General features: G+C 36.2%; 1 protein-coding gene across 1 annotated transcript; it reads right to left on the bottom strand.

The window, feature by feature from the left end:
• Nucleotides 1-4,724: 4,724 nt before the first annotated feature.
• Nucleotides 4,725-14,360, bottom strand: LOC127793222 (uncharacterized). The gene is made up of 3 exons (XM_052324032.1): nucleotides 13,555-14,360; nucleotides 6,100-6,263; nucleotides 4,725-5,989 (listed from the first exon to the last, which is right to left on the bottom strand). Exons 1-3 carry the CDS (start codon nucleotides 14,189-14,191, stop codon nucleotides 4,895-4,897), a joined length of 1,896 nt encoding a protein of 631 aa, XP_052179992.1. The 5' UTR covers nucleotides 14,192-14,360; the 3' UTR covers nucleotides 4,725-4,894.
• Between the last annotated feature and the right edge of the window lie 1,406 nt (nucleotides 14,361-15,766).

The following is a 15,766-nucleotide window of genomic DNA, read 5'->3' as shown; positions in this document are numbered from 1 at the left end:
TTTATTTCTTGGTATATATATCAGTTCTTTGAAGACAATAAGTACAACTTGAAAACACATACACAAGAACACACATACAAGAGACACAAGATACATACTCAAGCACTTGTGAACGAAATCTTTTTCCAAGCTCTCAAAGAAGATCCATTCAATCAATCCTTGATGTGCATTGTGGTGTGAAAAGGAGAAGCAAACTAAAACCGACATCTCATCCTTCTAATATCTCCTTACCTCAAACCAAAAGGTTTGTACAGCCATTTGGCAAGGTATTTCATTACATTAAATATGTTGGGCTGTAAAAGATAAGTTTTATTTATCTTGTTATTGGTTGTAAGGTTTGAGTTTAGCCTTAAAACTCATTAAGGTGTAAGGTTTGAGTTGAACCATAAAAACTCATCATGTACAAGGTTTTAGGGTGAACCGTGGTAAAACCCTTGTTGTGGTTGATCACTAGTGAAAGTGATTGTATTTGAAAATTCTTTAAGCAGGTAAGCTTGAAAGTCACTAGGCGGGGTGTCGAACCACTATAAATCTTGTGTGCACTTGATTTACTATTTTACTTCCCTATTCTCATTGTTCGTGCTTTCAAAAGAAACGTTTTCAAAAGCTAAAAGTTTCAAAATAAGCAAAACAGAGAAGAAGGTTTCGAAACATACTTACAGAAAGGTTGATTTCGAAACATACTTATCTATATTTCAAAACATACTTAATAGAAAGGTTGATTTCGAAACAAACTCCTTGATATTTTGAAACATAGTGTTCTACAAACAACAGGTCTTTAAACTATTGAATAATTTACCCTAATCCCAATTCACCCCCCCTCTTGGGATAAATTTGCCATCATTTGGAACTAATAGTTTATTGCTGGTTTGTATGGCTGCGATCTGGAGGATGTTAAGGTTGTTGTGAAATTTTTGCCTAGAGTGATACCTTTCTATTACTTAAGGGTGCCTTTGGCAGTTGAGAGATTAAAGGTTATTCACTATGCTCCTATCATTGATAAAATTTTGGATTATATTAGCTCGTGGAAATGTGCTCCGTTGTCATATTCAGGTAGGACGGAGCTGATTAGATATATCATTCAAGGGGTGGAATGTTTTTGGCTTTCGGTGCTACTTGTTCCTTTGGCTGTTTTGGAGAAAATCATTCAAATATGCAAGGTTTTTCTATGGAATTCCTAGCATGCCCTGGTTGCTTGGAGGGATACTTGCTTGCGTAAATCAGAGGGTGGGCTCAGTTTGAAGGACCTGCGGTGCTGGAACTCAGTTCTCCTCATTAAGGCCCTTTGGAATTTTCACTAAGAGAAGGATTCCTTATGGGTTCGTTGGGTTAACCATGTTTATGTCAATGGAGGGTCAATCTGGACAAGGACCCCTAGGAAGGGGGATTCTCCATTTCTCAAGTGTATCCTTACCTTAAGAGATCATTTATGCCAGTCGGAAGGGTCAGTTTCGGCAGCTATCAATCTTCTATCTAGTTAGGACTAGGGATGGGCTCTTTATCTTACTAAAGTTAAGGATTTCTTCCGACCAAAAGATGCTGCTAAAGTCTAAACAAATGTTGTATGGGACTCAGCGATTATGCCCGACCATGCTTTCATTTTGTGGCTGGGAGTTAAAGGCAAGTTTCTAACCAGGGACAAATTGCACTTTTTGGACACGAAAAGATCATGTGGCCTGTGTGGTAGCCTTGAGGAGTCATCCCAACATCTTTTCTTTTACTGCTCATCCAATGTAGAGATTTGGGGGTGTATTATGTGCTGGATTGGTATTCGAAGACTAATGCCTTCACTGGCCAGTGGGGGCTAAAATGGCTTAAAAAGATGCTCGGGGGTCGTCATGGCTTAACAAGACCAAGAGAATTGCTTTTGCTAGTGCTATTTACCACTCATGGATAGCAAGGAATCGTCATATTTTTTAAGGTCAAGTTCCATCCATGGAGTCCATTATTCATAGGGTCAAAACAAATGTATACAAAGTTACATTTTCTTTGTATCTATCTGTTTTATCCCTTTTTGAGACCTTAGCTATGGGTCTTTAGATATTCCATATTTTTGTCGTGCCTCGGTGTGCCCAGTGTTATTGTATAGTTCTTTGATCATTTATACATATTTACCTTTTGATAAAAAAAAAAAAGTTAAAGGGGCGATAAAGGAGCTTTTTGTGACGAGGTCAAAAAATCCTAACAAAGTTTCTTGGGTGTCCCTAACCAGGGGCGGAGCCAGAATTTTAATTCAGTTGGGGGCGAAGTTAAATACAAAAAATATAATTTTAAAAATAAGATAATAATGATAATATTAAAATAAAAATATTTTTTACAATTCGTTACGGCTTTTCATACTAGAAATTACAATTATTTAAGAAAGTTATATTGATTATTTGAATCTTTAAACTCGTCATGACCACGAAAGACTAGTTCTTGTCATAGAAGAAGTCGAACACAATCAATTGATGCATTCAGACGAATTCGATAATCATAATGTTTGTTCTAACTGTCTGAAGAAAACTATCTCAATATTTTGCTCTTGATTCATTAAAATTTTATAGTTGTTTTGAACTTAATCATGTGCACTATTAGCATCTCGAACATAAACTTAAAGTCTTATCTTTCTTTCTTTCTTTTTAATTATTGAACCCTTCTTTCACAAAATAATCATCATCTTCTTGTTCTCCATTATTTGTTTTAAAAAGATAATAGTATAAGCAAAATACGATATCTTTGTTTATATTATATTCCAACCAATCACCAAATTCATTGAATCAAGCTGGAACGAATCATTTTGATTTTGAGGCTGACACAGACCTCTTTGCAAATAGGCTCTTCTAATTTGATCTCAAAATTAACATTGTAATCCATTATTATAGTTCTTAGCACAAGATCCATAGGAAGTTGTGCAATATCAATTTACTCAATATTTGCTTTGTTAATTTGTTCATTTTCTTCAATATAAATTTTCTCATACTTGTTTTCTTTATTTCACAATTTTTTTCAATACTTAGTTTTATTTGCATCATCATTGTAAAAAAAAAAAATTACGAGCAAATTATAAAAAATATTGTAATAGTTACTACTGAGTCATTATATGCTTATTTTATTCAATACTTACTTTTTTATTTCTAGTAGTAAAATATAATATAATTTTTTTTATTTATAATAATAAATCATTATAAAAAAAAATTTAAAAAAAAAAAATCTAGCCCGATGCGGGCAACTACCCCTACTGGGCCTCACATGGCTCCACCCATGTCCCTAACCCTATTAAGGGGGAGTCTAACCTATAGTTAACTCTTTGAATTTATCAAAGAAAAAGGAAAAAAAATAATGTTATCTCAACGTTTTGTAAAAAATTTAGAACTATCTGTAAATATATATGTATATTCTTTTATAAAAAATTATAAGATAAAAGTGACAAATTAATTACTATACTTTGGCTTATCACATTAACCGAACATCAAGTTTCGTTGAACGCAATTAATGGTTGGTTAACGAAACCCCATTTATGAAAGTTTAGTGTCTAGTTTATGCATTGAGCCCAAGTACAATGATGGATTTAGCTCTTAAACCTTTTTTACAAAAAAAAAAAAAAAAATCATTTCTAAAATCCCAAATCATAGAACATATTTGTAAAAACACACCCAAAAATTTACAATTCAATTTTTTTTTTTTTCATCCTTTTTGGTACAAGGATGTTGATGATCAAAAGCGTCAATTCCATGCCAACAAGAAACAAGTAAGAAGATTTTTTAAATGTGAAAAGAGATTCACTTTTATCTACCAATTGTTTAAACAAATGTATTTTTTTACTCCAATATCAAAGAAATTTCTTAACTGGTTTAGGAACAATGTGCTAAAGTTTTATGGAATTTTACTAGCAATGATGGATTGGATCATGTGATCTACTATCTAATGGTTAATTAGCATTCTAAAGTTTGTGTTTATTTCTTTTTACTGAGTAAAAGTAAGTCTTTGACTTGTTTTTACATGAAGTCAAATATTGTAACTTAATTTAAACCCTAAATTTGAAAAAGAAAAGCAAAGAGCAATCTTGCTTATGAATTTGATCTATTTTAAAATTTAGTAATCAATTTAGTGCTAGACAAATGTATCGTGGCCAACTTGAGACTTTGCTCCCAATTAAATCATTTTTCTTTTTGAAAAAAAAAGGAGGCCAAAGCAGCCGCTATACTTTAGCCTAGAGACCAAATTTGTCACTGAACCTAAGTTATTGAACTTTTATAATGGAATCGTATTAACCAACCATAACTTTTTATTTTAATGTTGTTAAATAACATTTTAAATCTATAAAACCGTCAACAATTAATAGTTAACTAACATATTAAAATCTTGAATTCAAACCTCACCAATAACTCAATCTTTAAATAATTGCACAGATCATTTGTAGAATAAAACCAAATCACTTTTAACCTTATCAATAAAATATTTTCCTAAAATATCTTGCTTAAAAGGATAAATATTAACACTACACTAACAAAAGTTGAACTCATAATTTCTAAACAATAACTAATTTTTAAATAATTTTTCCAGTATACTAAGACTCAATTTGTTTAAAATTTTACCTAAAAAATTAAAAAGTAAAATGTAATTGTCAAACACCACCCAATACTTTTTTATTTTTTATTTTTTTATTTTTTTACACATGAGTTGACCCTTTTACCACTAACCGTTAAAAGCCTATGCATCATGGTTATTTGAAGGTACCATCCTCCACAAAATCTTGTAGCCTCACCATTAAAACTTCCAAATCTTGTGGTTGTATTCTCGAAAGAATCATGACAACTATTGAGATATTTGAAGCAGAAACCTATTGAAGAATGTGAAAAGTAATAATACAGATCAACAGTGTAGACATTGATCATAGCAGTTGAACCAGATGTTAGGACTGGTGACAAACAACAGCTGTGCACGAAGAATCACCATCAATGATCCAAAAGCCTAAACCCTCAAGCTGTTTTGCTATGAAATCCAAGTGCATCTCAGAGGACCAATAGACCACCTTCTTTTCATCACTCAGAGAACTTTGATTGACATTAGTAGCACTGACAGTTACATCAAAGCCCATGGCATCAATGGTCCCAATCTTCACACCCTCCTGTTTTAACACTTCTGCCACTATAGAAATAAAGTTTCTGCCATCCACTGGAAATATATCTTTATGCTTCAAAGGGTCAACCATAGTCAGAACCTTGTAAATAAAATCATCAACCCAATTTTCCTTTGCAGATGATGAACTCCTAATAAACAGAGCTTTAAAGGTCTTGCCAACATATAAATCATAGTTAGGATCAGTGGAAATAGAGAATGAATCACTGCTCACCGCAAGCATGTTCTCATCAACCACCCATGTACTATAACCAAGTTCTAATGTCTTCTTTACTACAAAAGCCTTCACTAAAATCTCCTTGGCCAAATCCAGGCCAGATTCCTTAAAGGGTTTTAACTTCTGAACTTGGATATTGTCAAGAAATTGATCTGCGTCAATCACAGGATGCCCTCGCCTTGCAAGATCAAGCAAGAAATCAGATTTAGGTCCCACTAATATGTAGTTTCGAATATTTAACCTTTCAAAGTGGCAAAGTAAGTTTCTTGTGACCGAGTGTGGCACACCATGCAGGCTGACAAGCACAATGGTCTCCAGTTTCTGTAAAGAGTGAAGAACAGATCCAAGTTCATCAACACTCCTTACAACTCTATCAGGAAATACCTGTGTGAAGCAGAAATCATACCACTTCAATTTGCTTAGTGGTGGCATTTCTAAAAGATCAAAATTAAGAGAATTTTCAGCCAATAAAAATGAATCTGGGCCTGCTGTTCTCCCATAGTTTACACCAGCATCCCTATGGGAGATACTGAGTGCTCTTTCATGTGAAAAATTGGTATAGATGTTATAATACCCATGAGATTGTATAAATTTAATGAACCAAGGAGTCCATATTCTCTCTCCCATCTTTTTGTACCATCCTGTTGTCACCTACAAAAAATATTAAGAAAAATGAAATCAAAATTCAAGCAGGAATATTGATATCCACTAAATAAAGCAAAAGGAAAAGGTAATGAGAAGAACACAGTGAATCATGTTACCATCCCCTGTAAGAATGGCTTGATGCCCTTAACCTTGTGAGTATCGTACCACAAACGAAATTCCTTCCAAGGTCTTGGAAACAGAAGTTGGCCCCAGGTACCAACCAGCTGGTACAAGAAAAGGGATGTACCACTATCCAATTGCAATTTATTCCCATGTTTGCCTGAATTCAGTGAACAATTGAGGACAGAAGCTAAGAGCACAAACAGGCACAAGATTTTTAATAAATGATGGAAATTACAATAGCTACCACAACAAATTCACTAAAACAAGAAGATACTTTATATTCTTTTAGCCATCAACTTGAGTTCTGATTTGCATGCTCTAATAAAAACAAGAACAGAACATATCTAATCATCCCATCCGGGAATGCTCCATTCTGCATCATAAAGGACAAGTCTCATAAGCCCCGGGATCTTGAATTCAACTACTAACTAGGAGGGCTAACTATGCAGTGCCTTGTGATTAGATCTATGACTATGGTTATCTGCCAGAAAGTATACTCATTGCTGAGATTAACTGTGAGAAATAGGAGAAATAAAACTGTATATATTATTTTTTAGATGTGTGGTACAGCCCCATTTATAGGGTTAGTAATTTATACCATAGCAAAGATTACATTTGTGCTAAACTAGGAAAGATAGTCTGCACAGAAAAATAGGAAAGGTTGACTGCACAGAAAATAGGAAAGTATTCAAAAAGATAGGCCGGTAATTACTCCTTAAAATCAATCTCTAAACTAGCGACAATTTGGCCAATCAATCTCTTAAATTAAGGAATGATTCCAGTCAAACATTCCTTATATTTCTGTCAGGAACTCAACACTCTCCCTCAAACTGATGAGCTAGTGAATGAGCGTCTTTCATTCCCAGCTTGCACAATAACTTCTCAAATCTTTTTGTAGGCAGTCCCTTTGTCAATAGCTAACTGGTTTTCGGATGGGACAATATATTTATATATATAAATATATATAAGTTTCTGATGTATATATATATAAGTTTCATTTGTCTTTTTAACTTTGATTTATCTAAAAATAACATGATATTACATTAAAAACTTAAAAACAAAAAAGTCAACCTAGGCCCCGCATAGGCATCCTAGGCGCTAGGCCCTAATCTGGCGCTTGACTAGCGCCTAGCGCGTTTTAGAACACTGATTTCAATTATTGAAAAATTATTGGATGAATTGAATGGGGCTGTTGTTTTTTTCCAAGTTGGACTTAAAATCGGGGTATCATCAAATACAAAACAATCCTAAGGACATTCCTAAGACCGCCTTTCGCACACATGAGGGACATTATGAATTCTTGGCTACGTTGTCTGGGTTAACCAATGCCCCCGCCACATTTCAATCCTTAATGAATGAGATCTTTAAGGAGCACTTGAGGCAATTTGTTTTGATATTTTTTTATTGATATTTTGGTTTACAGTAAGGATATGGCCGAGCACAAGGAACATTTGAGGTGTGTTTTGGGACTGCTAGCAATGCATCAACTATATGCTAATGCGAAGAAGTGTCAGTTGGGGCAGCGGGAGATTGAGTACCTGGGACACATCATTTCTCATGAAAGGGTGGCTATGGATAACTCTAAAATTAAGGCAATCATGGAATGGCCTATTCCTAAATCCTTACATGAGCTTCAGGGATTCTTGGGTCTTACGGGGGTATTATCAGACGTTTGTGAAGAATTATGGGAAGTTGGCATGGCCATTGACATATCGCCTTCAGAAGGGGAATTTTTTCTGGGATGAGTTAGTAGAACAGGCCTTTCAATCTCTTAAAAGAGTGATGATCGAACTTCCGGTGTTGGCGTTACTAGATTTTTCCAAGGAATTCATTGTGAGATTGATGCATCCGGGCATAGTTTGGGAGCTATTTTGATGCAGGAGCAACAACCTATTGCTGTTTTCAGCCATTCCCTAAATCCCAAAGGTCGACAGAGGTCAGCGTATGAGAAAGAATTGATGGCCATGGTATTTGCAGTAAGGAAGTGGAGACACTATTTGATTGGGGTGAAAATTTGTTATTCGGACATACCAACGAAGCTTAAAGTTTTTAATGAAACAAAGGGTGCTCAATTCTAAGTGTCAAAAATGGGTCATGAAATTGATGGGATATGATTGTGAGATTCAATATCGATCTAGGTTGGAGAACCGGGCAGCGGATGCCCTCTCATGCCTCCAATCTCCCGTTTCATTATTGATTCTCATCATTTCCTGAGTGGTGCAACTTGACCAACTTAAGAAGAAGGTGGAGGATGCGACACTTCAACTAATAGTTAAGGAGGTGAAGGTTGATCCCACTAGAAAACCTGGGTTTACCCTGATAGATGGTCATTTATTGTTCAAAGGGAAGTTGTATCTACCTAAAGGCTCCACCTTGATTCCTTTAATGCTGAAGGAGGGGCATGATGGGCAGATTGGAGGCCATTCCGGGGTTCTCAAGACCTATAAATGGATCTCTTCAAATGTATATTGGGTGGGGATGAAGAGGCATATTCAACAATATATTCGTAATTGCCCTGTGTGCCAACAGAATAAATACAAAGCGTTATCACTGGGTGGGTTGTTGCAGCTGCTTGCAGTTCCGTGCCAAATTTGGGAGGACGTGTCCATGGATTTCATTGAAGAGCTACCAAGGTTAGGGGAGAGAGATACAATATTGGTGGTGGTCGATCGGTTAAGCAAATATGGACATTTCATTATTGTAAAACACGCATTCACAATAGCAAGCATAGTAGGGATCTTTGTGAAGGAGGTTGTTAGGCTACACGACGTTCCAAACTCTATCGTCTCCAATAGAGATAAAATTTTTGTTAGTCATTTTTAGGAGAGCTATTCCGATTGCAAGGCACTCAATTGAACAGGAGCAGTTCCTACCATCCACAATTTGATAGACAAACGGAGGTCTTAAACCGCACCTTGGAGACCTATCTTCGTTGTTTTTGTTCATCCAAACCTAAGGCGTGGTGCCAAATATTGGTACAATACTTCCTTTCATGCATCCTCAAAATTAACTCCGTTCCAGATTGTCTATGGGCGTGAACCTCCCCCATTATTGAGATTTGAGAAGGGTACCATTGCAATTTCTGCAATCAAACAGCAATTGTTGGAACGAGACTTAATTATCGATGAATAGCAATCCCAACAGTTGAAGGCTCAAGTTTGGATGAAGGAAAGAGCAGATGGGAAGCGGCGAGATGTGCAGTTTGACGTGGGCGATATGGTTTATGTAAAAATTCGGCCCTATCAGCAAAAGATGTTGGTGAAGAGACTGAATGAGAAGTTAGCACCGAGGTTCCATGGGCCTTTTCCAGTGGAGAGGAAGATGGGAATGTGGCCTACAAGCTGTTACCACCTTCTAATGCTATCCACCCTGTGTTCCATGTGTCGCAGCTACTCAAGGCAGAAAGAGCAATTAGGGAAACTCTCAAAATTTAAGGAACCTTGATGTCCTTATTCAATGGAAGGGGCTGCCCCCATTGGAAGCAACATGGGAGCCTTACCATCAGATTCTACTTCAATTTCTATAATTCCACCTTGAGGACAAGGTGAGACTTATGGGCGAGAGTGTTGTTAGGACCCCCATTAAACAAACTTATCAGAGAAGCAAAAGGAAGGGAAAAGTGGTGGGGACCACAAGGGCAACCAAGTAAAATGACTCAAGGGTAAAAGAGTCACAAGTTAGTTAGAAGAGAATAATCGAGCATGTGGTTGGAACGAGCAAAGGAGTAGGTACAAAGGGGAAGAGAGAAAAAGGGAGAAGCATTGGGAAAATTTGTTGAAGTTGTGGGAGAGGGAGGCCCTCTCGAATAGGCCTGTTTTTGTTTTCCTTCATTGTATTCGCTTATATCCATTGCTGAGGCTACTGTAATTGAGGAATTCCTACTGTTTTAGAGCTAAAATTCAATCAATTGTGTAAAGGTTCTATCACAAGCCACCCCTCTTGCCAACCCTGAACAATTCAACCACTGAGGCAGCCTTAGACACCTATCTGCAAAAGAGACAGCAAGCCATACAATTGTTGAAGATTGGATTGGCTACATCTAAGAATCGCATGAAGCAATTTGCATACAGGAGTAGGAGTGAAAGGGAGTTTAAGGTTGGGGATGAAGTGTACTTAAAACTCAAACCATGCCACTTGAAAGCCTTACTGCAAGGAGCCATTTCAAAATTAAGCCCTAGGTTCTATGGTCCTTTTCCAATTACTGCCCGAATTGGAAATATTGCTTATCGGCTTCAACTACCTAAAGACTCCAAGATTCATCTGGTATTTCATGTCTCTCTGCTTAAGAAATTCGTGGGGACACAACAAGTGAGTTCTTCCTTGCCTACTCTTCCTGATACAACCAACAATAACCATGGAACCGGCAGCCATAGTGGACTAGCAAGTCATCTATAAACAAGGCAGCCCCATAACTCAAGTCCTTATCCAATGGTCTAACCTTCATCCGGACAATAACGTATGGGAGTACCTTCCGAATTTACTCAAGCAATTTTCTCAAGCTGCCAACCTTCTCTGCATTTCTTGAGGACAAGAAATTTGTGTGGGGGAGGGCAATTGCCATGTACCAGCTATGTAGGGAAGTACCTTGTATGGGAGGGCTATAGGCAACAAGTAGTGGTGCTAAGGTAGTTACAACAGTGAGGGCTTGTACCTAGGGAGAGAGCTTATTTGATTGTAACCCCTAGAACGTGGGGGCGGTTAGCAGAACATAGGCTGTTGAACCAGCATATATACAAGCTGTCCACACCCAATTGGGATATGAAATACCAGAAGCCAGATATTCCTCTGAATTTCTCTCTCTCTCTTCTCTATCTCCCTCCATTTTCTATTCTTCTAATTCCCCCCAAGTTCTTCTAATTCTCCCTCCTTCTTTAGAACCCTCATCGTGATCGGGGAGAGCCTTGGTCAGATCCTTTGGGAGCTTACAGCCATGTATTTAGTAAATCTTAAGAGCTAAAACCACACTTGAGTATGTTAGCTAGGCTCGAGCTTGGCTCTCTCACACATAAGCAATTGTCTTGGTGCTTGAGAAGCTAGCAAAGATGAGACCCTATAATTGTGAATTCAGATAAAATCTAAATGTGGCCGTCATGAGTGTTTCCCATAGTTCACGGAAAGCCTATAGTAAAGCCAAATGTGAGACCTCAAATGAAAACCTACAAAGTGAGAGCAAACTTTAGGACTTAGGTTAGTCACAAGTGGGAGATTAAACCAAGATCCATGTGATGTTAAAACAAAGGCACAAGACATATGCTCCACTGGGAGTTAAACATCAGAACATGTGTTTCATACCATGTGTGTTGTCATGACCATATAGGAAAAGTGAGAAGGATGGATCCCTACTCCTTTACTATGCAAGTCCCTAGAACTTGATGAAACCTTCAAAATTATGCCCTTAAGAACTAATCTCCATATTTCAATGTTCTAATTCATTACATACTTCTCTAAAATATTGCCAATGGTTATGATTGATTCGACCTAATGGAGCATTTATGCTAAAATAGCTAGGTTGAGATGTAAGAATACATGATGGATAGGAAGACTAACCAATTTACACTTTTAATGATTCTAGTATTCACTGGTTAACCAATTATGTCACTTAGCATAGCTTGAGCATAATTGTGAGTATAGTAACAGAGAATCTATCATTGCTTTATGAGGGATTGAGAATGTTATGGACTGATGTAACAAGTCTAGGGCACTATGAGTTTTATATGTGTGTGAATTTTCTTTTTTGATAGAAGCCTCTACATTGTCCCAACATGTGCACTGTTAATAAGCTCCCAACTTGCATATCCACTCATTGCTCACAACCCTCTTGTTGGTATGAAGTTGAGATAAGGAAATGAATTGAGATGAAACCAAAGGTGGGTCAGATCACTCCACCCATGAGTGAGTGGGAGATGTAGATTCAAGTTGAGTTGGGGTGCCCATGCAAGGTCACCCAACCCAAACCCATGGGAGCAGTTTTAACTACCCATACATACACTTGGATGTGCGCAACACTCAAGCTTCAAGAAGTCCAATCTGAGTTGGACTCCAACTTGAGATAGAGTGGTTAATGATTGATATAAATAAATCAATCACTAGAAAAAGAAGATCGGAAGAATATCTTGACTTTTTTCCACAAAGTTCTTCCCTTCTCTCATCAAGAAGGCATTTGGGTGATTGTTTTATGGTGCTCTTTGTTGCTAATTGCACTTTGTGATTAGTGAAGCAGGAATTTATCTGAAAAGATTCATGCGGTTCCAAATATTCTGCAAACCCATGATATATATTTAATCATTGGATTCAATTTATTTCCCAACAAAGATGATAACCAGATGGATACACTTCAATTTGGACAGATAAATCTAAATATTTTGAATCATTGACAATTTTAATAACATGCTTGAGTTTCTTTTCACCAAATGAAACTTGCCAGAGGATAACAATACACTATTTCCTGGTGTTTAAGCAGAACTGAAGATTAGCATTCTGAAGATCCTTTCAGCAACATAATGACACAAGCAGTTCATTCATTAGGAGAAGCAAATAGTTCTCAAGAAAAAAGTTAAATAATCATTAATCTGTGCCACTTTCCAAGGGAATTGAAAACCTGAAAATCCTTCAGAGTTGAACCACATCTATGAATCTAATTTCTAGAGTAATGTGGAAACTAACCCTTTTATCTATCTACAAGTTTATTTTTTTCCAAACATATAAGTTCCTCAAAAGTTTCCCCTCCAAGAATGTTTAACAGAGGAGACTAATAAATGGCTAAACCTTGAAATTGCATCCATCTTAAAGAATAATTAGGTCGCATTCCATGTATCAAGCACAGTTTACTTAATTGCTTTATGGACAACAATCTAAATGGTACTCAACTTGATCAGGGAAAATTAGCAGCCATCATCAGGTTCAAGGTGAAGTTACTGTAATTAGAGAACCACAGACACAATGTAAAACTTTCAGCTATCCGATGCATCATACGTCACCTACTTAAAATGGACCCATGTCATAAAATGATTTTGATTCTTCACATATTTTCAGTAGCCCAATTGAGCTACTCAAGGTTCTTGGCATTCAGAATCCCAGATGATTGAATAAGAAAAGGGAAATTACTTCCAAGCATGACAGAAAAGTAGAATAACTAATATGAAATCATGCACAGACTCAGAATCATTTTTCTGAGCTTAGAGGATTAAGATAATTCAAGTTAAAAACAATATTTATCTGATTGATAACCCAGACAGGGAAAGGGAATTTTGATTGTCATATTTTGTTTGTTTTTGGCATTGGAAATTTGGACCTTCCAAAAAAACACAATCCGAGGTCCATGGCCATTTAAATTCCCTAGTAACGAAAGAGTTCAATTGTCAAAATCTGTTTTCCCTGGGTACAAAATAATTATCCAAGGGATCAAAAAAAGAGTCGAAGAGAAACAAAAAAATCTGCAAAAGTGGTACCTGGGACAAACCTTGGTCTCTGCAGTGATGCCCCGTAGATTGAAGGATGAAAATTTGAAGAATTATAGTAATAATTAAGAATCAAACCCCTCAAAAACTTGTAATACAGAGGCGAAACCTCCAAATCGTCTTCCACAACAAAGGCAAACTCATGATCCGAGCTCGGCCACCACGCCTCCAACCACTGCGCCTGCAACCCAACGTTTCCAGTCCGGTAATGCACCATCTTCTCTCCAAATTTCCAAGAAAATCCATCAACAAACTCCAGAATCCGGCGCGATTCATTCAGCCTTTGATCCAATTCCTCATTCCTATTCTCATTTACCTTAAAGTGGTCGACAAAGATGTGAAGATTGACCGTGTCATGGCCGTACTGCGCATTAGCTAGAGAACGGAGGCAGCGAGAGAGAGAGACGAGGCGGTCGAAAGTGAGGACTTTGATGGTGAGAGTGAAGTTATTGGCGTAGTTGTCATCAGAAGAAGTTGAATTGCAAGTAGGGTTTTGGGGGAAGGAAGAGGCGAACTGCGGTTGTAAGTTTGAGGTGGACGATAAGCAGTAGAGAGATAAGAGGAAAAGGGCGGAGAGAGAGAGAATGAGCAAGAGACGGAGAAAGCTTCTCTTCGGGCTTGGGGCCATTTGGATCGTTCTCTGTTTGGATGGCTTTGGTTAGGGTTTTTCCATTGTTGGAGTGTTATTGATGATTAGGGTTTCATGCAAGAAGAAGAGCTTTCATTTTGAGTGTCCGGTGACAAACTTCCGGCGATGGAACTGCAACGCTTTGATCTGATCTAAGGATCTGTGTCATGGAGCGGCAAACGAATTTTTATATATATATTAAGATAAATTACAATATATACATGCCAAATTATTATATTTTTTATGTCAAATAACATATTACTAGTGTATCACCCGTGCGTGCGATGTAAGGATATCACAAGAAAAAAATAATCATTAAAATAAATGTTACATAATTCAATAGTTATAACAAATTAACATCATAATAAAGAAATAGAAAATAAACAAAATAATCATGTTGTAATCATGAGAAATGAACAAACATACAACAAAATTAGTTATTCAATTATTCTGAAATATGTATGTCCCTTTTTGTCTAATCTTTTTTTATTTTTTGACATTTTTTATGCTTTTATTATGATTTTTCTACTAACACATATATGTCTCTTTAACAAAAGATTGTATCCAACGTCTATAGTATCCATGACTTGTTAAAGTGAGGTTAACGCTTATCATTTCTAACACACTATTTTCACTTTGATGCACGAAACACTAAAAATGTGATATATTTTATTCTGAACTCTCAGTAACAAGGTAGTTGATTACTCAGTATAAATGGTGATTTCTTGATGAAAAATGCTATTGATACACCTTTGTGTACACCTTGGGTTACATAAAAATATATCGATGATAAAAAAGTCCCTCATGAGGTGCATAGAGGCATGTGGAGTGCATGTGAGGCGAGGGGTATTTTGGTCATAATACTCCCTTATGTAGCCCAAGATGTACAAAAGTGATGTACATCTAGTATGATTATTTCTCAATTTATTTTATTAATTATTTGATTGAAGATGTTTCTCGTTCATTATAATTTTAATATTGTGTATGTTATTAAACTATAGCTCAATTATGATAAATTCTTGTGCAATATACTGAAAATAATAATTTGTGTAGTGAAAAAAAAATGCACGTAGAAATGTAGGAATGTTAAACACCCACTATAAATTAGTGGATTAAAAAAAATATACAAATAAATAGAAGTGAAAGAACATGAGCAAATACATAAGTGTGAATCAACAAAAAAAAAAACTAAATAATAAAATAAAACAAAAAACATGTAAATCAAACAAATTGCTTAGATATAAATCCAGCAACAACAAAAAATATAGAAATAAAAAATTAGCAAACCAAGTTTACCTTGCATAAAAAATTATAACAAAAGCCAACATATAAAATTCAGTAGTAATTAACTAAACAACCTCAAAAATTTTATAGGAATAGGTAATAACCAAAAAAAAAAACACATTTTAATCCGAAACCAATTAGATAAACTTTTTTCAGTTATCCTCATTCTTGATCTTCAATTGAATCTTATTAGTTGTATTAGTCAACAAATCGCCAATGAAAACCCTTTTGACAAAATATCCTTCATAGTTTTTCAATGTATGTATAACTCACAACCCGACTTCAGCAATG

This window comes from Diospyros lotus, chromosome 1 (assembly GCF_014633365.1).
Source record: "Diospyros lotus cultivar Yz01 chromosome 1, ASM1463336v1, whole genome shotgun sequence".
Lineage (NCBI taxonomy): Eukaryota > Viridiplantae > Streptophyta > Magnoliopsida > Ericales > Ebenaceae > Diospyros > Diospyros lotus.
The sequence above is the reverse complement of the archived record's forward strand: the minus strand, read 5'-3'. Positions and strand labels throughout refer to the sequence as shown.

What these genes read in the sequence shown, in the direction of transcription:
- LOC127793222 (XM_052324032.1), bottom strand. Translation starts at nt 14,191, where the DNA reads ATGGCCCCAAGCCCGAAGAGAAGCTTTCTCCGTCTCTTGCTCATTCTC. An exon ending in GAGACCAAGGTTTGTCCCAG is followed by an intron (nt 6,264 to 13,554) that starts GTACCACTTTTG and finishes CACTGAATTCAG; the next exon opens with GCAAACATGGGAATAAATTG. An exon ending in AGCCATTCTTACAGGGGATG is followed by an intron (nt 5,990 to 6,099) that starts GTAACATGATTC and finishes TATTTTTTGTAG; the next exon opens with GTGACAACAGGATGGTACAA.